We start from the raw sequence: 24,504 nt of genomic DNA on the forward strand, positions 1-24,504 counted from the left end.
ATGCCAAGAACATAGTAGGTAGAAACCCAACTACATCAGTAAGTCCATTAAATGTAAAGGACTAAACACTCCAATCAAAAGACTAGAATTGTCATATTGGACAAAAACCAAATCAAATAAAACCCAACTGTATAACGAGTATAGGAGACACACATTTTAAAAATAGACATAGAAAGGTCCCAAGTTAAGGAACAGAAAAAACACTACAAATACTAGCCAAAAAGAAAGCTATATTAATGTTAAAGTAGACTTTAAGGCAAAAGCATTATTAGAGATAAAGAGAGCCATTTCTTAATGAGAAAGGGGTTGCTCTGCCAGTAAGACATCACAGTTTTATGCGTGTGTATTTTGTGTGTGTATCCAATAATTTGACTTCAAAATCTTTAAAGCAAAAATAAACTAATAAATGGACAATTTCACAATCATAAAGGAGAAACTAACATATCACCTTAATGGCTGTGAGAACAAGCAAATAAATATTGTGAACACAATTAAGAAACTTGATCTAATTGGCACATATATAAACACTGCACCTAATCATAACAGATTCACATTCTTTTCAAATGCAATTGGAACATTTATCAAAATTGACCACATGCTGGGTCATAAAGCAAGCTTTGACAAATTTCAAAGAATTGAAATAATTCAGATTATGTTTCTGGCCATGGAGAAATTAAGCTAGAAATCATTAACAAAAATATAACTAAAAATACCCAATTGCCTGGAAATTAAACAATATATTTCTATAACTCAAGAGTATACGGAAAAATCAAAACACGACTTAGAAAATATTTTTAACTGAATGATAATGAAGATGCAATATTTCAAAACTTGTATGGGCCGGCCCCGTGGCTTGGTGGTTGGGTGCGCACGCTCCGCTGCTGGCGGCCCGGGTTCGGATCCCGGGCACGCACCGACGCACTGCTTCTCTGGCCATGCTGAGGTTGCGTCCCACATGCAGCAGCTAGAAGGATGTGCAGCTATGACATACAGCTATCTACTGTGGCTTTGGGGGGAAAAATAAATAAATAAAATCTTTAAAAAAAAAAAAAACTTGTAGGATGCAGCTAAAGTGGTAGGGGGAATATATAGTCTTAAATGCATATATCAAAAATGAAGAAAGGCTAAAATTATGTTTTAATCTCAAGAAGCTAAAAAAACAAATTAAAAAATCAAAACTAAGGAAATAAAAGTAATAAATAGAAATCAATAAAATGACAAATATACAAGAGAAAAATTTAAAAATCAAACATTGATTCTTTGAAAGATTAATAAAATTGATAATCCCCTAACAATAATCATCAAGAAAAAAGAAAAATAAAGAGATATGACTATAAAAGAGGATATCATGAACAACTCTATGCCAACTAGATTGACAATTTAGATAAAACGCACCAATTCCTTGAAAAACACAACTTAAAATTGAAACTAATAGAAAATGTGTCTAGTCCTATACACATTAAACAGATAAAATTTGTTATTAAAATCTTCCCACGAAGAACACTCTAGGCCCAGATGACTTCAGAATGTTATTCAAAATATTTAAGGGAGAAATAGCACAAATCTTATACAAGTTCTTCCAGAGAATAAAGAGGGAATACTGCCCAACTCTTTCCATGAGGCCAGCATAATGTGAGGTATCGAATTTGACAAAGATATTCGAGAAAGGAAATTATGGACCAACTTCCCTCAGGAACATACATGCAAAAATCCTCAACAAAATATTATCAAATAGAATCCAGTGATTTTTAAAGAGGATAATATACCTCAACGTGGGTTTTAGTCCAGGAATGTAAGGACAATTTAACATCCGAACATCAGTTAATGTAATTCATACCACATTAATAGAGAAAAAGGATAAAAATCACAATAAAAATCTTGATAGATGTAGGAAAAACATTCAACACAATTCAACATGTAACTCAGTTGATAAAAATGCTAAATAAACTAGGAATAGAAGGGAACTTAGTAATACAAAGCAAACACCATACTTAATATTGAAATAATGAAAGCTTTCCCTCAGAAATCAAGAAAAGATGCTTGCTATCACTATTTTTATTCAACATGATACTGGAGGTCATAGCTAATGCAACACGGAAAAAGAAATAAGAGGGACGTAGATTGGAAATAAGGAAATTATCACTTTGCAGGTAACATAAATGCAGAAAACTTTAAAACTCTACAAACTTTTAAAAAGTGAATTTAGCAAGGTTGTAGGATACAAGGCGAATATTACAAATTGTTTTTCTATACAGTAAGAACACACAAATAGAAAATGAGATAAAAAATAACTATTATAACAGGTTTAAAAAGTTAGATATCTAGGAATAAATCCAATGAAAAATGTGCAAGATCTCTACACAGAAAACTACAAAACAATCAGAAATTAAAGACAATCTAAGTACATTGAATGATATACATATTCAGGGAATAGAAGACTCAATAACATGTGGTGGTGAGCCCAAATTCTTTCTCATGGCAAGGTGGGGGTCTATGTCCCCTTCCCTTGAATTTGAGAGGGCTTGTGACTGTTTCAACCAATAAACTACAGCAGAAGTGACACTATGTGATTTCAAAGGCTAAATCATAAAAGGTCATAAAGGTTTCTCCTCATTCTCTTGGAACACTTGCTCTCCAGATGCTCACTTTTGGAACTAAGCCGCCATGTTGTGAGAAGGACAAGCCACATAGAAAGGCTTTTATAGTAAGTGCTCTAGGAGACAATACATGTACAGGTGCCAACATCTGAGGGAAGCCTCCGAATGATTTCAGCCCACAGCCATTTGAGTCACCCTCTGCTGAGGCTCTAAGCGTCATGGAATAGACAAGCCATCCCTACTGTGCCCCATCCCAATTCCTGACCCAACAGAATCCACGAGCATAATAAAGTGGTTATTTTACAGCACTTAGTTTAGAGTGATTTGTCATTCAGCAATAGATAACCAGAACAAAAGTTGGCAACTTTACCAAAATTGCTCTATAGGTTCAATACAATCCCAATTAAAGTCGCAGCTAGAAAAATGGAAAAGCTGATCCTAGAAGGCATTTGGTATCACAAAGGACATGAATAGTCAAAACAATACTGTAAGAGAAGAACAAAGACTTCTCCATTTCAAAAATTACTACAAAGCTACAGTAAACAATATAGTGTGGTACTGGCATAAGACATACAGATCAATAGAATAGAGTTACCTCTACGGTCAGTTGATTTTCAACAAGGGTACCAAGATCATTCAAGGGGAAAAACACAGTCTTTTCAACAAGATTCAAAGATCTGGTGCAGGCCAGATCTTTAGAAGGGCTTGCTTACTAGGTTGGCCCTTGGCTGGCATCTAGGAATTTGGCTTGTGAAACTTTCCATTTATGATAAAGTTCTGTCTGCTATGCCGGCCTGATCAGACTTTTTAAATAAACAATGTGATTTATGGTGACACCTGCTTTTCTTCTGGGAGACTAGAATTTTGGTGGGCAAAGGGTACCTACACGATTTAGCCCCTAATAAAAACCCTGGATTTTTGAGTTTCAAACAAGGTTCTGTGGGCAGAAGCAGTGTGCCTGTGCTACTGCATTTCACTGTTGGCGAGTGCACTCCATGTGGCCCCTTCAGGGAGAGCATACGAAGCCTGCACGTAGATTCCTCCAGATGCTGCCTGATCTGTCTTTTCCCCTTTCTGATCCAGCTGCATATCTTTGCTGTGTCACTATAATAAATCTTAGCTGCGAGCAGGACCATATGCTTAGGCTTGTGAACTCTTCTATTGACACACGGAATGCTGGGTGGTCATGGCACTGCTAAAATGAGTGTATCAGAAGTGCTAATAGAAGTGGTGTCACAACTACTCCCCACAATATGTATATTAAGATTTTACAATAAAGTATCTCATACACAACTCATAGTCATCTTTTCCACTAAAGAGATCTTAGCACAATCAAGTAAATTATATGCGGAAAGCAGAGCTCAGACCTTAGACATGTGCCAGTGTAATAAAAGCAACTTCCTTCTGAGGTAAAAAACGCATATCCCTCCCTCTACAAGAGTAGAACCTGAGAGAGTGTTAAAATAAGTTTTTAAAGAAATGTATCTTATTATACAAAAATGCTCCCCAACGCTAATACTTTTAGGTAAATATTCCCTCTTCCTATTAGTTGTTTATTTATAATTTAAAACCACATTCTTATATATAACAGGATAATGGGAGCAGAAATTTAAATGTAATATAATACAAATAGGTGATATAACACTATTAGGTTGTCATCAAGATACCATTGCATTGCAACTTATTTCTACAACCCAAAACATCAGCTGCCCACAAATTTTCACTTATCACCACTACTGAAAAAACTGGTGAAAGCATACCAATCAGTTTAGAGTTTGCAGACATCACTCAGTACAAAAAAAAAGAGTAGAAATGACTAGTTTTCTTTATGTAGCAATTTTTACAAGTGAACTTAGATGAATCCCCAGCTGCTGCCTTATTTGTACAATACAACTGGTAGAACAGTAAAAGGGAAGCAATATAAAAAATGAGAACTTTCACAAATAACTTGCATTATATTTTAGAGCTATTAAATTGCAATTAAACCTCTGGTTTAAGGAAAAGATTTTCCAAAGTCCTAGTTTACAGTTGATAGAGAACGGAACTTTTTATTATTATATTAATAATCACTTAAAAGATTTAAACAGACTGAAAAGATAAGCAGTAATCTGGTGTATCTTAGACCAAATTCCACAATCTGAATACACTGAAGCTCTATTTATATGGCCGTGGCTAAAGCATTAATCACATTTTCCACGGCTAGTTCTAATAGGAATGAGTAACAGGACTGATGATTCTACTGCAGAACTCAAATTTTAAAACATCATTGACTGGGCTGGACTTTGAGTCCAGTTCAAATTGACTGCCAATAGACAGACATAAATAGCTTCACAAGCAAGAATCTCCTTTTATCTAAGAGGAAAATTAATTTATCTAATCTTTCCATCTTAAAAATACAGAACTGTGAGAGAACAGGATCCTGCGACACATCAGTGACTGAGTATGTAGAAAAAGAAACAGATCATTGTGATAAAATAAGAGAAGTGAAAAACTACATGTGCTATAGTTTTTATCAAGGTCAAAAAAAAGTTACTCTTTGGAATATTAACTCGTAGGGTTGCCCTTACGCTCTACGCTCTGTGTTTGTGTGTGTTTCTCTCCTAATACTTTTGATCCTTTAAAATTGATAAGTAGTTGATTTACAAAGTAAATTTTTAATTTTCCCTGAGTTCATGGGCAGGGGGAATAACTTAAAGCAAAAATGAATAATCACATACGATTTACATAGGCACGTGTAAAGCCTGCACTTCAGGAATCATATGCTTTTGAGATAGTTGGGGGATGAGGGCATGCTACTGATTTATTGTATGTGGAAGTTACAAGTGCCCAGAATCCAATGTGAATATGGTTTCCAACTATGTCTTGAAGCATCCAGGATTTCAAGACATAGGATCTAAATCTCCAAAAGACTGCCCATTCCCCTCACTCCAGGGAGGTCCTTAAATTAATGATTAATCTATGGAGGAAGACCTCTGGCTTCAGATTTACAGTTATAAAAGGTAACCGATGTACTCTTGGTTAGAATTAAGCAAAAACAACATAGGCCAAATGGTGATCTAACTGATCATTATGCCACTGTTGAACTCTTAAGATTTTTAGTTAATTATAAGAACTTGTGCTCACTCCTCAGGAGTCTGGTTGAACAATTCAGATGTAAGCAAAGGCAAACAAGAAGTAGGCAAGTTTCAAAAACTTTAATAAACAAAAAAAAAGACACTTCCAAAAATAAATGCCACACAAATGAAAGTTTAAAAAAAAGTGAAAGATATTCAAGAAACAAAACCCTTTAGTATCAAAATATAGTAAATACTTTAATGATGGTGAGTGTTCAAATTCTGGGTGAATGTAGCTCATAATAATATAGCTAGTAAAGTAGTGTTCTCATGATATGGCTGTTTCAGGACGTCACTTAAGATAGTTACTTTTTAAAACTACATTTTCTTAAACACCCATTTCACAATTCATTTAATTATTTTACATTCATTTATAAAAACACATTTCTAACAGTGGGTTGTTTTGTGCTTTAATAATAATGAACCATGGTAAAATACTTAAGTGATTTAAATGCTTTGCTAATGACTACACCCATCACAAATTTTTGCACCCTTATACAGCTACTGCAATAATCAGAAGAGCTACAACTCTTCTTAAAAATGACACTCACTCATTTGGTAAGCATGCTATTATTAGAGATGTATTTTTTTCCAAGTTAAAACATTAAAACCTCCTAGCTTTCTTTAAAATCTGCTAAGATAACCTGCTTATTTAAATCACTTTTAAATGGCAATTTAAAATCATACAAAAGGATCATTTTAGAATTTTCTTTATAACTTCTATAGTAAAAAATGGATGTCTTCTTCTAAACTGTGATGGCACTAAAATTCTATTTTAGAAATTCTAGATTTTAAAATGTTAAGAAATACAATGTCAGTTACATCTAGAGGGGCATTTTAATGAATTAACCTAATTATTCTTCAGATCTATAAAGACTTCTTCCTCGTGGGTGACACTGCCTTATACTCATCTCAGTACTTTAGTAAATAATTTATTTTAGATGTGATCTAAGACAAACCCCAATTTATTCTAAATTCTTTTCTGTAACAAGGGACCAATACTTATCATCCTTTAGATTGACAATTTAGTAAACAGATACAAATCTAAAGCAATAAAACTTATATAATTAATGGTGATTAATGCCAAATACAACAGACCTCACTCTCACAATTTGGAATTAATTTTCATGCAAAATTTTACGTAGAGTTTTGATCCTTACTTATAGGTAAAGCAAATTTTTATCTTTTTAAGTAATCAAGACAAATAGTAGAAAAAGCATTTTTATTTATATGGAAAAAGCTACATTAAGATCTGTAAAAGGTGTCAATATAATAGTGCCTATACAGAAAAAAATTCAAATGTGAATAGCAACAAATAAAAGTTACACATCTTCCTACTTAGCAGTGCAATTAATTCACATTGCAATAAAGTTAAGTCAAGTATAACAAAATCAAAACAAGTGTTTCTTCATAATCAGTATACTGAGAATTACAGTGTAAAGATCATTTCAGGTTTAAGAAATCTGCAATCGATCTACAGAATACCCTAAAACAAGGAGGACAGACAGTTAATTCATTTAATTATCAGGTGTTGGGGTTTTTTCAATACTGTTCACAGGAAAAAGTAATGAGTTGACATACATGTAAATAGAATATATTTAGTCTATACAGTAAAAAAATACAAATTATAAAGTGAGCTAACACAGAATGAAATCTGAATACAGATTTATAAAACCGACGACATCTTAGACAACACATACAGTATTTCTCATGTAAAAACATCTAGTTTCAGCAAAAAATAATTTGGTTGCTTTTCAGATGCATTGTAGATCTTGTAAGCTGAAGATGCAGATGTCCAAGTATCTTAAAAACCATAATAAATGTCTTTTCTCAATGCATACAAAATGATAAATGCTCTCATCACAGTCTTAAGGATATTTTTGGAAGTTTGTTTTGTCTTGCTTCAGAAATACATTTAAAATGGGTAAAAATCAAAGGATTTCATGGTACAATGAAACAGTAAACAGTGCTCAATTTACTGCTAATGTTGGAAAAAAACCTAGATTTTACAGTACTCTGGTATATACGAAATTTTTTTTGATTTTACATTGCATATTTCTGAGTCCATTCTCTTGCGTGTCTGTTGTATCTGTAGGCATAAAAAGGGATATAGTAAAAACATACAAATTGAATCTTTTAGAAGAGCTATCTATATAAAACTCTATACTCTACCTTCTTATGCTTAATTGCAATAATCATACATATACCAATTATTGGGTCAATTTGACAGGGTCATGCATAAATAAAACAGAAAATGTAAGTGATTTTTTAACTGATGGATTTCTCTACAACCTATATGAAAACATACCTAAATTATAAACAACAAAGAAGAAACCAATTTCTAATAGAAAATTATAAAAGCCAACCCTGAACGGGCATTATCTGTAAACTGCAAATGAATCGATGGTGCCAGCTAGAAGAAGGAGATTGAAAATTAGGTCAGTTTTGGGGGGTGTTAGGGATAACTTCTCTTCCTGGGAGAAGATAAGGAATACAATATTCAATACTTTCCAATTACCAAATTCTTTCATTTTAAATTTACTACCTAGAATTATATATAGTTCTTTCCCATCAAAAAACATGACATACTGTGCAAATGCAGAACATATACTATTAAATAGTAAAGGATTAAACAATATGTGGGAAGGAACAAGATTTTTTGTAAAAAGACTAATAGAGTCTAGTAAGAAAGGTTTACTCCACTGGCAAGATAAACTTAATATAAGTATAATAAGAATAACTAAATAAATATACTAAAATATATTGATATACTTATGTTTTAGCAGACTGTATAGAAATGCACCCAAACAGAAACTAATATAAGTAAACACTTACTTTTCTTTGTCTGATTTATAGATTTGTGCAATATCTGGTACTAAGGGGTCATCTGGATTAGGATCACAAAGTAGAGAACATATGGACAATAAAACTAGATTTAAAAGAGAACATCATATTAGATAATGATCTTTCTACTTTATACAACTACATATGCGAAAATGATTTTACAGAATACAATGAACTTATAAAGAAAACAAAATAAAATGAACACATTAAATTACATGTGATACTAACTTTGGTTGATAGCAAATATTTTTAATTTTTAAAATTACAAAATTACCATACAATGTATATAATACAAAATTATTATAACTTTTGAAGTTTTAAATTCTATTTGAATTTTTATTTCTTTAAAAAATGTGAACCTCCAAAGTAGCTATTAACAACCTTTAAACTCAAGAGTTCTCTAGAAAAACATCTTTAGGTAACATATACATACCCCAAATGGTACATAACCAAAAAATTTTTAGAATAGCATCCTAACTTTAGATTTCTCTTAGAGATAATTTTCTACTTTAAGAGAAAACTGTCCATTTTTAATTCTATTTTAATGCACAAAATCTGTGCTTGAATCAATTCAAGGTAAAGAAATCAAATTACACTTAACAGTCCAAACCATTTTGGATATCATGTTCACCCACTTTTTTACTTTAGCTTAGTGCTACAGATTGTCTACAAAGAAGGACGATTTCTAAGATTTTTTTCAATGACTCTTTTATTCCAATTACATTATTTGTATTGCATGCATTTTAAAATAATGTGAACAGCTATCATTACAAAATCTGTATATTTTAAAATATAAATGAAAATTGAAAAAGTAGTTGTTTCTTGCCACATTACATCAAAATACTAATGCAAATAGTTATGCTTAAAAAAAAAAATCGAAGTATCTGAAAAAGAAGGAACAAGGACTCTGGTTCCTTATGTCTGCTTCAATTGCATGCCACTTCTGCAGGGGTACGTGGAATCTTTGGAATAACCTTCCAACTCCGCCCTCCTCTACTATGTTCCTTTATCTTTTCCTACTCTTACAAATCCAAAGGTGAACTTATAAAGCAGAGTTGATTCTTAAATGACACGGACAGGGGGAGCTAAGGGCTAATGAAGAAACTAATATATTATTCATCTTCTTCATCTTCCATCTGCCCAGTGAAATTTCAAGCCCTGTATGTTAAACCAACAGGGTAGACTATCTGAGCTCACATCTCCAGAAGGTTTCCAGACTAAACTCATGATAAAAAGCAAAATAAGATATTTAAAGTACAGAAAAATGTACAAACAAATGAGCAAAGTATAAGCTATCTTATAAAATAAGCAAGAGGGAAGTTCCTCATCTCCCCACTCCTGCTGTCAAGAGCCATGGGCCCTGATCCCACTATTACCTACACAATCAAATATTTTACAATACGGAAAAAGGTAATAGTTAACATTCATTTGAGTGCTTACCACATGCCAGGTGCACAGTGATCCTATGTGGTTATACTGTTGTAATCCTCATTTTACATATGAGGAAACTGAGGCTGTCTGAAACTGCTCTTAAAGGACAGTTTCCAGAAGCCAGTGATACTAATTATTCTTTACTAATTATTCTTTACAAACAGTTACCAATGTCAGAAATGAGTGCTCAACACCTGGCAGTCTGCCATTTCTTTTATAGCACATGTAAGTACTTAACTGCTTATGCCAAATGAATTTCATTTTGTGATACTATTCCAGGAAAGGTGTATTAATTTGTATAACCCTTTGACAGAGAATCTTTCCTGTATCTAGTGCATAAGTTATACTATGTGAAAGATTTTTAAAAAGACACTAGAATCTACAGGAACATTTTATACGAACATCTTAGGTCAGAAAAACTGCCATTCATAAATAACTCACTGACCTAAAGGGCTATACTTATCTAATACTTGAAATAATTATTGCTGTGGACTCTGCTTCCCATAAACCTTATCGCTCTTAAAAACCAGTTATATATTCAGGTAGCATTTTTTTTTTTTAATGACCATGGATTCCTCCCCTGAATCCTTAAAGAGAAACATATTTCTTAAATTTTATAAAACGAGAAAACTACCAAGTTACTTCAGGGGCAGATGCTTCTAACTCAAAATAATATTTTCCAACTGTCAATTCTCTTCTGTCAGAGAAAAAAGACATGAATTCAGAGGGCTGGCACAGCAAATAGTATTGGCTAATGAAACAAAAATGGCTTCAGATGGCCTGTGTACACATCTGATAACTTAGCAAAGAACAATGCTATACATCTGTGAAAGCTGAGAATCCACATGGATTATGTATCCGCCATTACAACAATGCTATTATTACTCAAAGTTTAGACTAACATGCTATATGTACTGTGTTATTCTAAAGTGTGAAATACGTCTTTCATTTTAAGTCACTTATTTTATCAGCCTAATCTGATATTTCTTCTTAGCTGAAGTAAAAGAGATGTAAAACTTTACTCATTATGTCAATAATTCCATTTAATGAATAGGACAACTGGTCCTAAAATTTTATTTTTACTTCTGTTTCTTTCTCTCTCTCTCTTTTTAAAGGCAAAGCCCAAACTAAAGGGATAAAACGTCAACAGGCTTATCCCCAAATTTCTAGCTCTAACATTTTAAATTTCTCTCATCTAATCAGTTAGATTTGCCCATCAATCCCCCCAAGCTAACTGCTAAAAGCAAAAAAGTAATATAAGAGCTACGAAAGCAAAGCAAAATCAAAGCAGGAGAAAACACAGTAGATTGTTTTTTTTAAACTTTGGTGCCTAGATATTTCTGCTGTATTTTTCCTGTCTCACTGCTACCAACTGTTATAAACCTGATAAATGAAATTACCTTTTGATACAGTCAGAGCTGGTGACCACTGTGACCTCAGGATATCAAGACAAATACTTCCATTACTGTTTATGTTTGGATGGTAAATTTTTGTTGTGAAAGCAATCTAAACACAAAACAAAACAAAAACGGGACAATCCATGAACTATGAACAAAATAGAACCAACCTGCTTTGGAGTAAAATGCCCTCAATTTTACGTGACCTTAGAGTAGAAATATATTCAACAGAAAATGAATGAGCATCTACTTTGTGCACATGTAGTTTTAGCTACTGGGAATGTGAAAGCAAATAAAGTCTGTTTCCTGCACTCTCCCCCAAGGAATTGAGAAGTATTTTGGAGAGTGCAATAAATAAGTCTGTAATAGCTGGTATGACTGGTTGAGTAGCATCTGAAGTAATTAACCATGGCTTTCATCATCCCTCAAGGTAATCCTTTTTTTAATTTGATTATCAGTGATACCTGGAAGTGACACTTGGATCTAAAAATAGAATGCTGACCCTGTTCCAGAGGAAAGTTGAGGGGCCTCGGCTTGTTACTTGTCCTACGAAATCCACCAAGAATCCTAATCTTCCACAAGAGCTGTTGTTACATTGTTTCATATATATAATCAGGTGTTTTTAAAAATCGAAAATAATTATTTCCTGATTGACAGAATTTGTTAACGATTTTCTCCCTCATTGATATTACCATCATTTGTTGGTTTCCTCTTGAGAGCTAATCTAAATTTAATTTAATAAGAACGTGTTTTTATCTTTCCTACCACACTATATAAAGGGACTGTGTCATATTTATGCTTGTATTCCTCAGTGTAACAGAACATGGTAGGTGCTCAACAAATGTTTGCTGAATACTTAAAAACTGAGAAAGAAGGGTCAACTTTGGAAAGATAATCCCCTGAATGGAAAAGTCTGATTCCTGACCATAAAAAACTTCCCAAACTACACATATCTAATGAGGGAAAGAAAGGTAAGGAAACTAAATTATTATAACAGATACTGCCTTTAGTTTTACAGACATAAAAAATAATTGAGTAAGAAAGCATGTTATAGATTCAGTGGTTTTACAGAACAGTTTGAACATGCTAACATACCCACGGTCTTTGACATCATGAAAATATCTCTGGATAGAGAGTAAAATCCCTGACAGAGGAGTCACATCAATCAGAAAAATAAAAATACCTTTGGTGGTTTAAAAGGATAGTCTGTCGGAAAATGTACGGTGAGAAAGAAGACTCCACCTTGATATGCGCTATCAGGCTGAAATGACAAAATATTTGCATCAGTGTTTGATTACTGTATTTATTTAGTAACCTACAATGATTTCCCCCCAAATATATCAGTTCGAAAAAATGCCATCATTTTGTCATAAGCCCAAATCATTTACCTTGAAAACAGGTTTCCCTTTGCAGGTATGAAAGAGGATTTTCCAACAATCATGTTGACATCACAAAATTTAAAATAAAACAAAAATAGGACATACACAATGGTGTGACTTGCCCAAACAAATCTGTTTATGAGTACAGATTTTTTAAAATCCAGTATACACACACATAACGCTGTGAGAAAAGAATAATTTTCTGCAGCAGTTAATTAGTATGGAAAAAAGGGTTGGGGCTGGTATTAGCTTCTTATCTATAAAACTTAAGTTCTGATGGTCCTTTAAGAGGCAAGAATGGAGATGAACTGAAAAGACCAAGCTATGAAATCGAAAGGCTAAGGTACACTGTTACACAATTTAGACCTCAAATCTTCACTTAGTAACAGTTTATAAAATAATGTGGAAAATGCAAAAAGGCCTAAAACAAAACTAGATAAATTCAATATTCACAGAATTAGCAAATTAGGAATCAACTTTACAAGAGGAATTTAAAATTGGCCATGTTTCTTTATGGCAATTAGAAAATATTTATAATGTTACAAGCAAAAAAAAGCTATAAAAAAAGAAAGAAGTAGCAAAAATACCTTAAATTCTATTTTAATTCCTTTATATGTAACTAAATTTATCATGTTATATTAACATTTTGGTAATAATAGCAAGACTACCATTACTTCCTCCTTAAGTTTCTGCATATACATTAGAGGATGGTACTGTATAATTCTTCTTACTAGACATATTGTTTAATGCTAGTTCATCAAAAATTATAAGGAATGTAGAAAATGTAAGTAAATTACAATCAACAGATATGGTCTGCTTAGATATTCAAATGATACTATAAGTGGCATGTTTACATTACTAAAATAAAGGGGGTATGAGTAACATAATTATCATTTGCTACATGTGATTCACCTAAGAAATATTTCTGAAGGGCTATAATTCAAATGGTAAGGGTGAGTCTTTAAATGACAGTATTTTGAAGGGTCTTAGTAAGCAATGAAAAACAAACAAATAACTAGATTCTTATTGAAAGCTGATAACTACATTCTTATTGAAAGCTGTTTATGTAAATAAATACATTGCATTTTATACCCTTTAAAAAACTAACAGTATAACAATTTAGTAATTTGAGACACTTGCCCAGGACTCCTGCCCTGAAAATTCAATAACTGTTGTTTTTTTCAAGTTAAACACAAGGCAATATGATTAAAAACTCTATGGCTTACTAGATAAAGCTCTTTCAGAGAAGGGAGGAGAGAATGATGTTCAGTATATGCTCTCATCCAGAAAGTAGATTTGAGCTGTCAGTGCTCATTCTTATGCAATGAGATTTTTGCTCATAGAAAGAAAAGCCTGTTTCAAGCCATAACTGCTTCTTAGGTATAGAAAGAAATAATCTTAACAAAGGTAATAAGTGTTAAGAGAAGCCAGTCATAAAACAGCAGGTAATTTTGAGTTCAGGACAATGGAACAAAACTAAAAGCAGCAAATTCATGAGGTGGCAAAGACAGACCCATGCAGTATTTTATCAGTTCTCTCTCTCACACAGGAACAGCGATGAAACATTGCAAATTGGTGCTCGTTAGCTGTAGAAATTCCATTATTGGGTTAATTAGACTTATTTTTAACCTACTGAAACTGTTGATGTGAGAATAACTATGCTTAGTTCGGAACAACTGACGTTGTGTTTAAAAATTTAAAGAAACACACAGCCTGGTTGCAAATTGTGGGTGATCCATTACTAAGTGTAATGATCTAGGATTTGGCAAAGGAAAACATCACAGTGATCCTAGCAAGTATTTGCCACCAGTGCTCTAGAAAATCATCATAAATCCTTTAATCATATTTTGCTTACTGAGTGATTCAGAGTATGAGAAAATTCAATCTTAGCCACAAACATCTGATCAAAGGTGAATGGCAAGAATGAAGTATGGCTGAGGGGATTAATTTCATATATATGAATCATACTTACAGGCCCCATAATAGTTGCTTGCCAGTGGAACACTGAAACAAACAAAGGAGTTTTGGAGTCATTAACAAACGTTCAAACCTATATCATTAACGGTAGCAAAATCCTAGCAATAGAGCAAAGCTTACAGTCATCTCCCACAGGTCCAGCTGAACAGTGAGCAGGTGGGTCACGCTGTAGATCACTTAATTCCTGAAGCAAAGCAAGAATACAAAAGGTTAATTCTTTTATAATAATCTATGCAGACACAAACTATTTACTTCACTTTAAAATCATTTTAGACAGTTCTATTCAAAATACGAAAACATAAAATGTATTGTGTCACTGATTGGTAGAAGAATGTGGAATTAGGTCACAGAGAGATGGATATTTAAGGAACAACCTGAAGGTTAAATGGAAAGAAAGGAGTGCAGTCAGGCCATATTTTGAAGCCTAGCACATTGATTCATATGCTTTTTTCTGCTCTTAAGGAAGCAAAGGAAGGATCACGGAAATGACGCAGCTTTAGAGTTGGTTAGTCCTGGGTTAGCATCCCAATTCTACCATATCCAGCTCTATGACCTTGGGGAAATTACTTACCTTTCTTGCCTTCAGTTGGGAAGGAACCTCAAATATGAAAAGTATAAACTCAATATAAAGGACTATATATTAGGGCTGAAGAATCTAATTTAGTTTGGAAGATCAGGGAATGTCTCTGAGGAAGTGACATTTAAGCTGAAATCTAAAGGATGAGTGGAAGTTAGCTTGGGGAGAAATGAGTGACACTGTGAGGTAGAGTGGCATAAGACGAGGTTGGCATAAACAGGCAGAGGCCAGGCAGAAAACTGAGAACAATACACACCCTATTAAGGATTTGGGGTTTTATACCAAGTGCATTGGAAGGAGTTCTAAGAAGCGGCATGATCTGATTTAAAAGATGGTTCTGACTGGTCTATGTATTGATTGGATTAGAGATGAGAAAGAGAAGCTACAAGATTAGTTACCACAGGCAAGAAAAACAGTTGCCACTTCTCCTGACCTGGAGAAGTGGCAACGAGATAAAAGTGGACAGATCTGAGATTTTTTGAAGGGCCGACTTACCAGAGGATTTGATGATGAATTAAACGCACAGAGTAAGGAGAGAGGTCACGGATATGTACGACGAAGATTAGTGGCAGCTAACCCTTACTCGATGTTTTATGGTCCTGACAATCCTCAGAGGTAGGTGTTATCACGCTCCCCATATTACAGATGAAGAATAAAGGTGACACACTTCACTGTGTGCTCACATAACTAGTATAGGGTGGAACTGGGATTCAAACCCTGGCAGTTGAACTTCTAGCTTTTTAGCTCCACAGATGTACAAACATAGATGCCATTCACTGAAATGGCGGAACACAAGAAGACAAGTTGATTTGGAAAGTAGACACATTGAATCTGTGATCCCTGTGATATCAAAGAAAAATTTAGTTCAACATACAGGATTGGAGCTTAAAAGAGGACTAGACTAGAAATTGGAAAATCATTGTATATACCTGGTTTAAAACCATGGGAATGATGTTAACATTTTCAGGGAAACACATGTAAACAAATACTGCATTTCATTAAACCTAAGATGCCATCAATGGTAAATCATATCCTTATTTTATGTGCCAATAATTAAGGAGATGCTGCCAATTAATTTTAAGACATCATCAATTATAAGATGCATCCAGATTTTAGAAAGGCTGAAATGAAAAAGATGTGCACCTTCAAGCCATTGTAATACGGTACTTACAGCAATGAGGTCAGTGTTCTGATAGAGACGAACAAGGAAGAGGACGTGGTAGAGAAAGGCTTTCCTAAGAAAATGATATATGAGCTAAGTAACTGAGCAAAGTGCAAACTCAGGTCTCCTTCTTCCAGTCTTTTCCAGTATACCTTGGTACTTTCATTTTTGTTTTTGTTGTTTTTTTCACAGGTGGTGCTGTGCTTCTCCTCCTGACAAGAATTAACTAACAGAGTTAGCAGCTTCTTTGGTCCAGGTATAGCTAAGCAATAAAGAGGGAGATTTCCGTCTTCGACTTAGTGACAGTGGTTAAAAAGCAAGGCTTGGAAATTCAAGTCCAGGTGCCATCCTTACTTGCCACATGATCATGGGCAAATCATTTTTTTCCTCTCCAAACTTTAGTTTTCTTTAATGTAAAGTGGCATTACCACTTTCATCCATAGCTTCTATGACGAACAAGTGAAAGGATACATGTGAAGTATACAGCAGTCTCTGGTACATTGTAAGCATTCAAATCAATGTTAAGATAATATGGAATTGATAACCATCCAATTCTCTAGTAGTAGAATACAATTATTTAACTAGTTTAAATGACTGAGGGAAGAGCAGTTCCCAAGTCAGCCCCATTTTAGAATGAGTGGGCTTTATTTAACAGTTTTCTAATTTGGGCTTTTAAGAGATTGCTTCTGAAAAAATTCAACATGTTGAGTTTTCTAAACATTAGTGTAAATGGGTAAATGGGACTTCTTTGTCCTTATTTTAACTAGAAAACTAGTTAATTGGAAAATGAGAGTATCTAATTGTGGTTAAAAAGCTGTTAATGATTTGCATGTATATATTTTACATAGAGATAATGTACATGTGAATAAATCATACATATAGATAAATACATAAAAATATATTTTCTTTAAAAACCCAAAACCATATTTTACTTGGAATAGCCTTGAATCACGTTCAAATTTCAAATGTGAGACTGTTCTTCAAATCCTTTTAAAATATTATAGAAAAATAAAGGTTATCTGGTTCTTATATTTTTGTGCCCTGATTCTACCTCCTCTGTTAGGAGAAGTTAGAGCTAAGGACAGGAGAGAGAAAATCTAAGAAGTGAACTCCCGCAAAGGCCAGGTTCTTAAGTTGTCTATTTAAAGCTCACTTATTATAGGAAAGAGGCAGCTGACGGTACAAACATTCTTAATAGTCACGTCAATCATTACTTACTACTAATAATGACACTAATGCTTTGGTGAGGAGACTTACACATCCTAGACTTTTTAGGAGGGTCTAAATTTCTAATGTTCTATCCCTTTGTCAAACATTGTGTCTGGAAACATGCCCTGTTATTTTGTTTGGAAATATGTAACTGAAACTGTGATGCATATGTACAGAGAGAATGACCAACAGAAAACAAAAGGCACAGTATCTACCTTCCCACATCCACAAAAATACAGATCTTTAATTTGAAAAAAGAAAAATGGACAATTCTGAGATGTGCTGAGGAGGTGAAAATATAAAACAAACAAAAACTACAACCAAAACTCCACCCTTTTTGCTCTTAGTCTATTCAGCAGCCAGTATACTTTTAGACACAAGAAATCAACGGCCACTTAATACTCATTAAATTCTCCCTTTTGTTTTTAAATCTTTTTTTATTTGCAGGGAAAGGTTTGCCCTGAGCTAACAACATCTGTTGCAAATCTTCCTCTTTTTTTTTTTCCCTCCCCAAAGCCCCCCAGTACATGGTTGTATACCCTAGTTTAAGTCCTTCTAGTGCTTCCATGTGAGCTGCCACCACAGCATGGCAACTGACAGATGGGACACGTGGTTCCGCAATCAGGAAACAAACCTGGGTCACTAAGGCAGTGAGAGCACCAAACTTGAACCACTAGGCCATCAGAGCTGGCTCAAATTCTCCCTTTTGATTTAGTTTACCCCAGGTTTTTCACAAACTGCCTTATTATCTGATTTACGCTTTCTCTGCTGTAACTGGCATGCTTATTTATCTACTCTTAGCATCGCAGCCACATATGGAGTATTAAAAATAATTTAGTGATTCTTATGTTATTCCAAAAGGAAATGCTAGGATTAGTAATCTCTCTCTTTGCTCCTCTCCCCACTCTCTCTGTAAGAATTAACACTGGAAGAATATACAGGCAGTACCCTATTTGTCATCGGTCAGAAAGGGATCTTTTCGAATTCCATGGCTACTCAGACAAGGGAAACAAAAGAAAAAATAAACAAGTGGACTTGATCAGATTAAAGAGCTTCTACAAGGCAAATGAAATTAGGATCAAAATGAATAGGGAACCCACCAGCTGGGAGAAAATATTTGCAAACCATATGTCCGACAAGGGATTAATCTCCATAATATATAAAGAAGTCACACAATTGAACAACAAAAAAACAAACAACCCAATCAAAAAATGGGCAGAGGAAATGAACAGACACTTCTCCAAAGAAGATATACAGATGGCCAACAGGCACGTGAAAAGATGGTCAACATCACGAATCATCAGGGAAATGCAAATCAAAACCACACTAAGATATCACCTTACACCCGTTAGAATGGCTATAATCACCAAGACAAAAACAACAAGTGCTGGAGAGGCTGTGGAGAAACAGCAACCCTAATCCACTGCTCCTAGGAATGCAAACTGGTGCAGCCTCTATGGAAAACAGTATGGAGATTCCTCAGAAAATTAAAAATAGAAATACCTTATGATCCAGCTATCCCACTACTGGGTATCTACCCAACGAACCTGAAATCAACAATCCAAAGAGGCTTATGCACCCTTATGTTCACTGCAGCATTATTCACCATAGCCAAGACGTGGAAGCAACCCAAGTGTCCCTTGACTGATGAGTAGATAAAGAAGATGTGGTATATATGGAATGGAATATATACAACGTGGTATATAGACAATGGAATACTACTCAGCCGTAAGAAAAGACAAAAGTGTCCCATTTGCAACAACATGGATGGACCTGGAGGGTATTATGTTAAGCAAAATAAGTCAGCAAGAGAAAGACAAACACCACACGATTTCACTCATATGTGGAAGATTAACAAACAGACGGAGAGAACTGTTCTGTGGTTACCAGGGGCAAGGGGGGTCGGGGGTGGGTACAAGGGGTAAAGGCATGCATTTATATGGTGACTGACAGACAATAATGTACAACAAAAATTTCACAATAAAGAAAAAAAAATAGCTAACATTTACTGAGCAGTTAATATATGCCAGTCACTGTTCTAAGTGTCTTGCATTTAGAATTCATTTAATTCTGACAATAATCCTATAATGTAAGTACTGTTATCATCTGCATTTACAGAACATGAAACTGAGGTGCGGGGAGATTAAGTACCTTGCCTAAAGTTATATCGTTTTCTAAGTGGTAGAGCTGGCATTTTAATCCAGACGATCTGACTCCCAAGGCCACATTTTTCACCACAGTATTATGTAGTCCTTCAGAGAGATGTCAATAAAAATTTTATTTCTAATAAAAAAAAAAAAAGAGTTAACACTGAGTTATACAAATTACTTAAGTCCATAGGATCCTCATAAGAGCCAAGGCTTGACTCCACATTTCTCACTGCTAATGAGCCCCTCTAAAGTAGCTTACAACCCTGATTCTCACTTCTTGAACACTTCTCCCTATTCCACCACTACCCTGAAATCTGGCTGCACTCTACAGGTAGCCTCCAAAAGTGTTTCATGAGCCCCTCAGGCCTCTTGCCTAGACCTCTTCATGGCCATGCTTTTATCCCATGCTGATTAGAAGTAAAAGGTCTCAAAGACAAAGCATTTAAAACCATTCATTTTTAATTAAGTATTGTATCTGTGTGTGTTACAAAAGCAAAGCAGTGCTTTATTAAGGAAAAAACAGAGAGAACAACGTATAGTCAAACATGCACAAGACCATTAGCCAAACCAAACCACTGTCAACCTATTAGAATACTTCCAACCACAGCTTTGGTGGGAAATAAGCATATCACTCGCCGTGGGAGGGTGTGTAAGTTGAGATACGACATTTTGGAGGGCAATTTGGTAATAACTGTGAAAGCGGAAAATGCATATGGTCTCTGACCCAGTAATTTCACGTCACAGTACTAATTGTCCAAACAGCCAAAGATATATGCATAAGGATGTTCAGTGAACCATTTTGTATAATTATAAAAAACTGACAACCTAAAGGTCCATCAATAAGGGAATGGTTTCACGGTATAGCTATACTACAAAATACTGTGCAGCCATTAAAAAGAATGAGATAGATCTGTATATGCTGACATTAAGGATGTTGTGTGAATATAATATAGTTTTTGAGTGAAAAATACAAGTTGCAGGGGCCAGCCTGGTGGCATAGTGGTTGGGTTTGCGCACTCTGCTTTGGCGGCCTGGCATTCACGGGTCTGGATCCTAAGTGCGGACCTACACCGCTTATCAAGCCATGCTGTGGCAGACGTCCCACATATAAAAGAGAGGAAGATGGGCACAGATGTTAGCTTGGGGCCAATCTTCCTCAGCAAACAGAGGAGGATTGGCAACAGATGTTAGCTCAGAGCTAATCTTCCTCACCAAAAAAAAAAGCTGCAGAAGAGCATGCCCCTTAGTTCCCATTATATAGACACACATACTATACACACACATAGAAAACAAATAAAAGAATACACAAGGTATTAACAGTAGTTATCTCTGGGAGTGGGCTGTCACTTTTTATTTTTGTCTTTTACATTGTTTCACTTTTTTACAGTACTTTTGTAACTTTTTAAAGAAAAAATAATGATTTTTATTCAGGTTCTTAGGCATTTTAAAACAAATGAAATGACTGCTTTGTTTCTACTACATATATTACAAGCCTCTTCTCCTCTCATTAAAAAATTTTCATAAGACAAGGAAAGACTGAGAAACTGTCAGATTAGAGGATAAATGTACTCAGGAGGGGCCGGCCTCATGGCCTAGTGGTTAAGTTTGGTGCACTCTGCTTAGGCAGCCCAGGTTCAGTTTCCGGGCGCGGACCTACACCACTTGTTGGCAGCCATGCTGTGGCGGTGACCCGTGTACAAAATAGAGGAAGACTGGCACAGATGTCAGCTCAGGGCAAATCTTCCTCAGCCAAAAAAAAATGTACTAAGGAGACACAACAATCAAATTCAATGTTGGATCCCATATTGGATTCTCGAACAGGAAAAAGTGGAAAAACTGGTCAAATGTGAATTAGATCTGTTAAGTTTATAGTATTGTACCAATGTTACCCTCCTCGGTTTGATAACTGTACTGTGGTTATGTAAGTTGTAAATATTAGGGGAAATTAGGTGAAGGATATATGTGAACTTTCTGTATTATTTTTGTAACTTTTCTCTAAGACTAAAATTATTTCAAAATAAAAAATAATATAAACTTTCTTATACATATTCCAAAACTTAATTCACTATTTTCTTTCCCAAGCTTGCTTCTTTTCTGTGTTCCCTTTACCTATGAATGGAATGTTAGTCTCCCAGTCACCAGGCTCAAACTCTCAGCATTATTTTGATGCTTCTCTTTCTCTCAACCTTCATATACAGTCAGATGAAGAATACAATATATTCTACCTCAAAGCCCATTACATTGCTTACCACAGGTACCTCAATAATCAACTACAGTTCAACTATAATTGCTTCCCAATACTCCATGCATTACTTGCATAATAATCTTCTAAAAGCACAGCTCTGTTTACTTCATTCTTCTCCCTAGAAAATTTCAGCGGCTCCCCATTGCTTATTAAAGAACTCAACCAATGAAGGTCTTTTCATTATCTACTCCGAACCCTACACTTTCAATTGGGTTCCCCTTTACAAACTTGCCTAGTAATTCTCCAAAGAACCCCCTTGGGTTTTCTAAAAGACTTTCAGGAGGTCTGTGAGGTCAAAATTAATTTAATAATAAAACTAAGTTGTTATTTGCCTTTTTCATTCTCAATATCTCATGAGTATACAGTGCAGTTTTCCAGTTTAATGACAAGTGATATTGTAACAGATTGAATGCATAAGCAGATGTGAGAATTCAACTGTCATCTATACACCTGACTATAATGAGATCTGAACACGTACAAACAACACTACTCTCTTTTTTTTTTTTTGGAACATATAGTTTTTTCAATAAAAATGTTATTTATGTGAATATGTAATGGGATTATTATTTTGAAATTACTTACTAAATTTAAATTACTTACTAAATTTTAAAATTCCTGTTGTAATTTCTCATATGGTAAATATTAATAGATATAATCCACATAAACAAAAGCTCTTTAGGGCCCACAATACTTTTAAAAAAGGAATCCTGAGACCAAAAAGTTTGAGAACCACTGGTCCAGCCTGACTACTTTGATGTTCCCTGTACACGGGTAAGTTTTCTAGCCTTCATAATTTTCCTTCTCCTAAAATAACCTTCCTTTTATCTCCCCATGCTCAAATTTTACCCATTCTCCGTAACAGTGGCTGTCTTCTCAATGGCCACTTTACAAGTTTTGGAGTCAGATCTGGGTCAAATTTGGCCTTGCTACTGACCTTTACTAGCTGTGTGACCTTGGGCAACTTACTTAACCTCTTTGAGTCTCAAGTGTCTCATTTAGGGACATCACTAGTAATCCTGAAGAACCATATTGAGAATTAAATGAAAACACATAAGTACCAAGATTAGTACCTAGCATGTATAACTGATGCTTAATAAATACTAATTTCCTCTCTCCCTTTCCTCTTCTACCAGAATGTTTTTTTAAAACCAGGACTTTTATGCATTTTATTCATGGATTCCTTCACAACACTTAGCACAACACCTTTCATATAAGGTGTTTGATATTACGTGAGCTAAGCAATAAAATTTAAGGATAACATGTCAGCAGAACATAGATACCTCACATTTCTGTCTTTTATAAATGCAAATGTTTAGATCTGGCAATAGAATCAGCATCAATGACTCCCTTATGTAGATATGCAGATTACATAGAACAAAAAGAATATCATAATAACAGATGTTAACAGAGAATAGCGCAGGTCACTTAAAAACACTGGGGTGGCCTTTTAAATAACATATAATAACATCTAAAAATGAATCTCAAAAGAATATTAATCATTAAGGCATTAAAAACACATGCCACTGCCACAACTATTTTCAATTTACAAAATGTATGATATTCTAGCAAAGTGTCCAAAGCCACACAAAATTCTTGTTAGAAATTTTTGTTTTGGTTTTTCTCGTTTAGAAGACCTCAAAACTCTAAATATTCCATCCTTATTGTTTACTTAGGATGCCGCTGACCTACTTTCAGGATACAGCTTTCGGTTGCTTTTCCAAGAGGAGTTAGGGGTTTGTGCTGAGCTGACCCAGTCTCAAAATAAGTCATCCTCCAACCACTGGCAATCTCTGGTGACAGAGATGCCCATAGACAGTGTTGAAGTCTGTGGTATGGACAGAGGTTTTTGTTTTATTTGTTCCATGCTCAATTTAACCAGCTGGACTAATTATAGCAGAAGTTCCTTAAGCACTTCCACATCCTTTCTAACAGGGATCATGATTCTGATTTCATACTCTCATCCCAACTCTATTCTCCCAATGTTTTAAAGATTTAATTTAATGGTCAGATTATGATGCTAATAAAAACTCTCACAAGTCACTGGTCCAGCACATTTGTTGATGATTAAACTGGAACATGAAATTCAAGGAGAACTGATTTGTGGGAAAAAATAACTTCATAAAATATTGTTTAAAAGGTATAGGAAAGAGGTCCTCTGGATTCTTAGAAACTTAAAAGTAGTTGTATCTCCAAGAAAATACATGTAAGAGTAGCTATAAGCCTCAAGGGTCACCTTCTGAATGTGTTCATTAAAGTTTAGAACACTCTACGGAGTCCTAGAAACAAAGTTTCTCCTAGGACAGAAGTGTGATCTAGGAAGCAACTGATATAAATATCTTGACTGACAACAAACTACCTTCTAAATCACAAATAAACACTGAAATATGAAACCTTAAAAACTAAGGTTATAAGGTCTAGTAAAT

The 24,504-nt window shown here is 34.6% G+C and overlaps 1 protein-coding gene across 5 annotated transcripts in view; it reads right to left on the minus strand.

The window, feature by feature from the left end:
- Positions 1 to 6,915: 6,915 nt before the first annotated feature.
- UBE2D1 (ubiquitin conjugating enzyme E2 D1) overlaps positions 6,916 to 24,504 on the minus strand; it is a 30,824-nt gene continuing 13,235 nt past the window's right edge. For 2 of the 5 annotated variants that reach the window (XM_004427113.2, XM_087432185.1), the window contains exons 2-7: positions 14,859 to 14,922; positions 14,734 to 14,765; positions 12,566 to 12,643; positions 11,386 to 11,491; positions 8,546 to 8,639; positions 6,916 to 7,799 (exon numbers count right to left, since the gene is read on the minus strand). In XM_004427113.2, coding sequence (XP_004427170.1) covers positions 7,754 to 7,799; positions 8,546 to 8,639; positions 11,386 to 11,491; positions 12,566 to 12,643; positions 14,734 to 14,765; positions 14,859 to 14,922 — 420 coding nt within the window. In that variant the 3' untranslated portion in view covers positions 6,916 to 7,753. Of the gene's footprint in view, positions 7,800 to 8,545; positions 8,640 to 11,385; positions 11,492 to 12,565; positions 12,644 to 14,733; positions 14,766 to 14,858; positions 14,923 to 19,837; positions 19,970 to 24,504 lie in introns of all 5 variants that reach the window. The other 3 variants (XM_087432186.1, XM_087432187.1, XM_004427114.3) reach the window with 3 other exon arrangements.

Source organism: Ceratotherium simum, chromosome 6, assembly GCF_057802395.1.
Source record: "Ceratotherium simum simum isolate JZ-2026a chromosome 6, ASM5780239v1, whole genome shotgun sequence".
In the NCBI taxonomy this organism is placed as follows: Eukaryota; Metazoa; Chordata; class Mammalia; order Perissodactyla; family Rhinocerotidae; genus Ceratotherium; species Ceratotherium simum.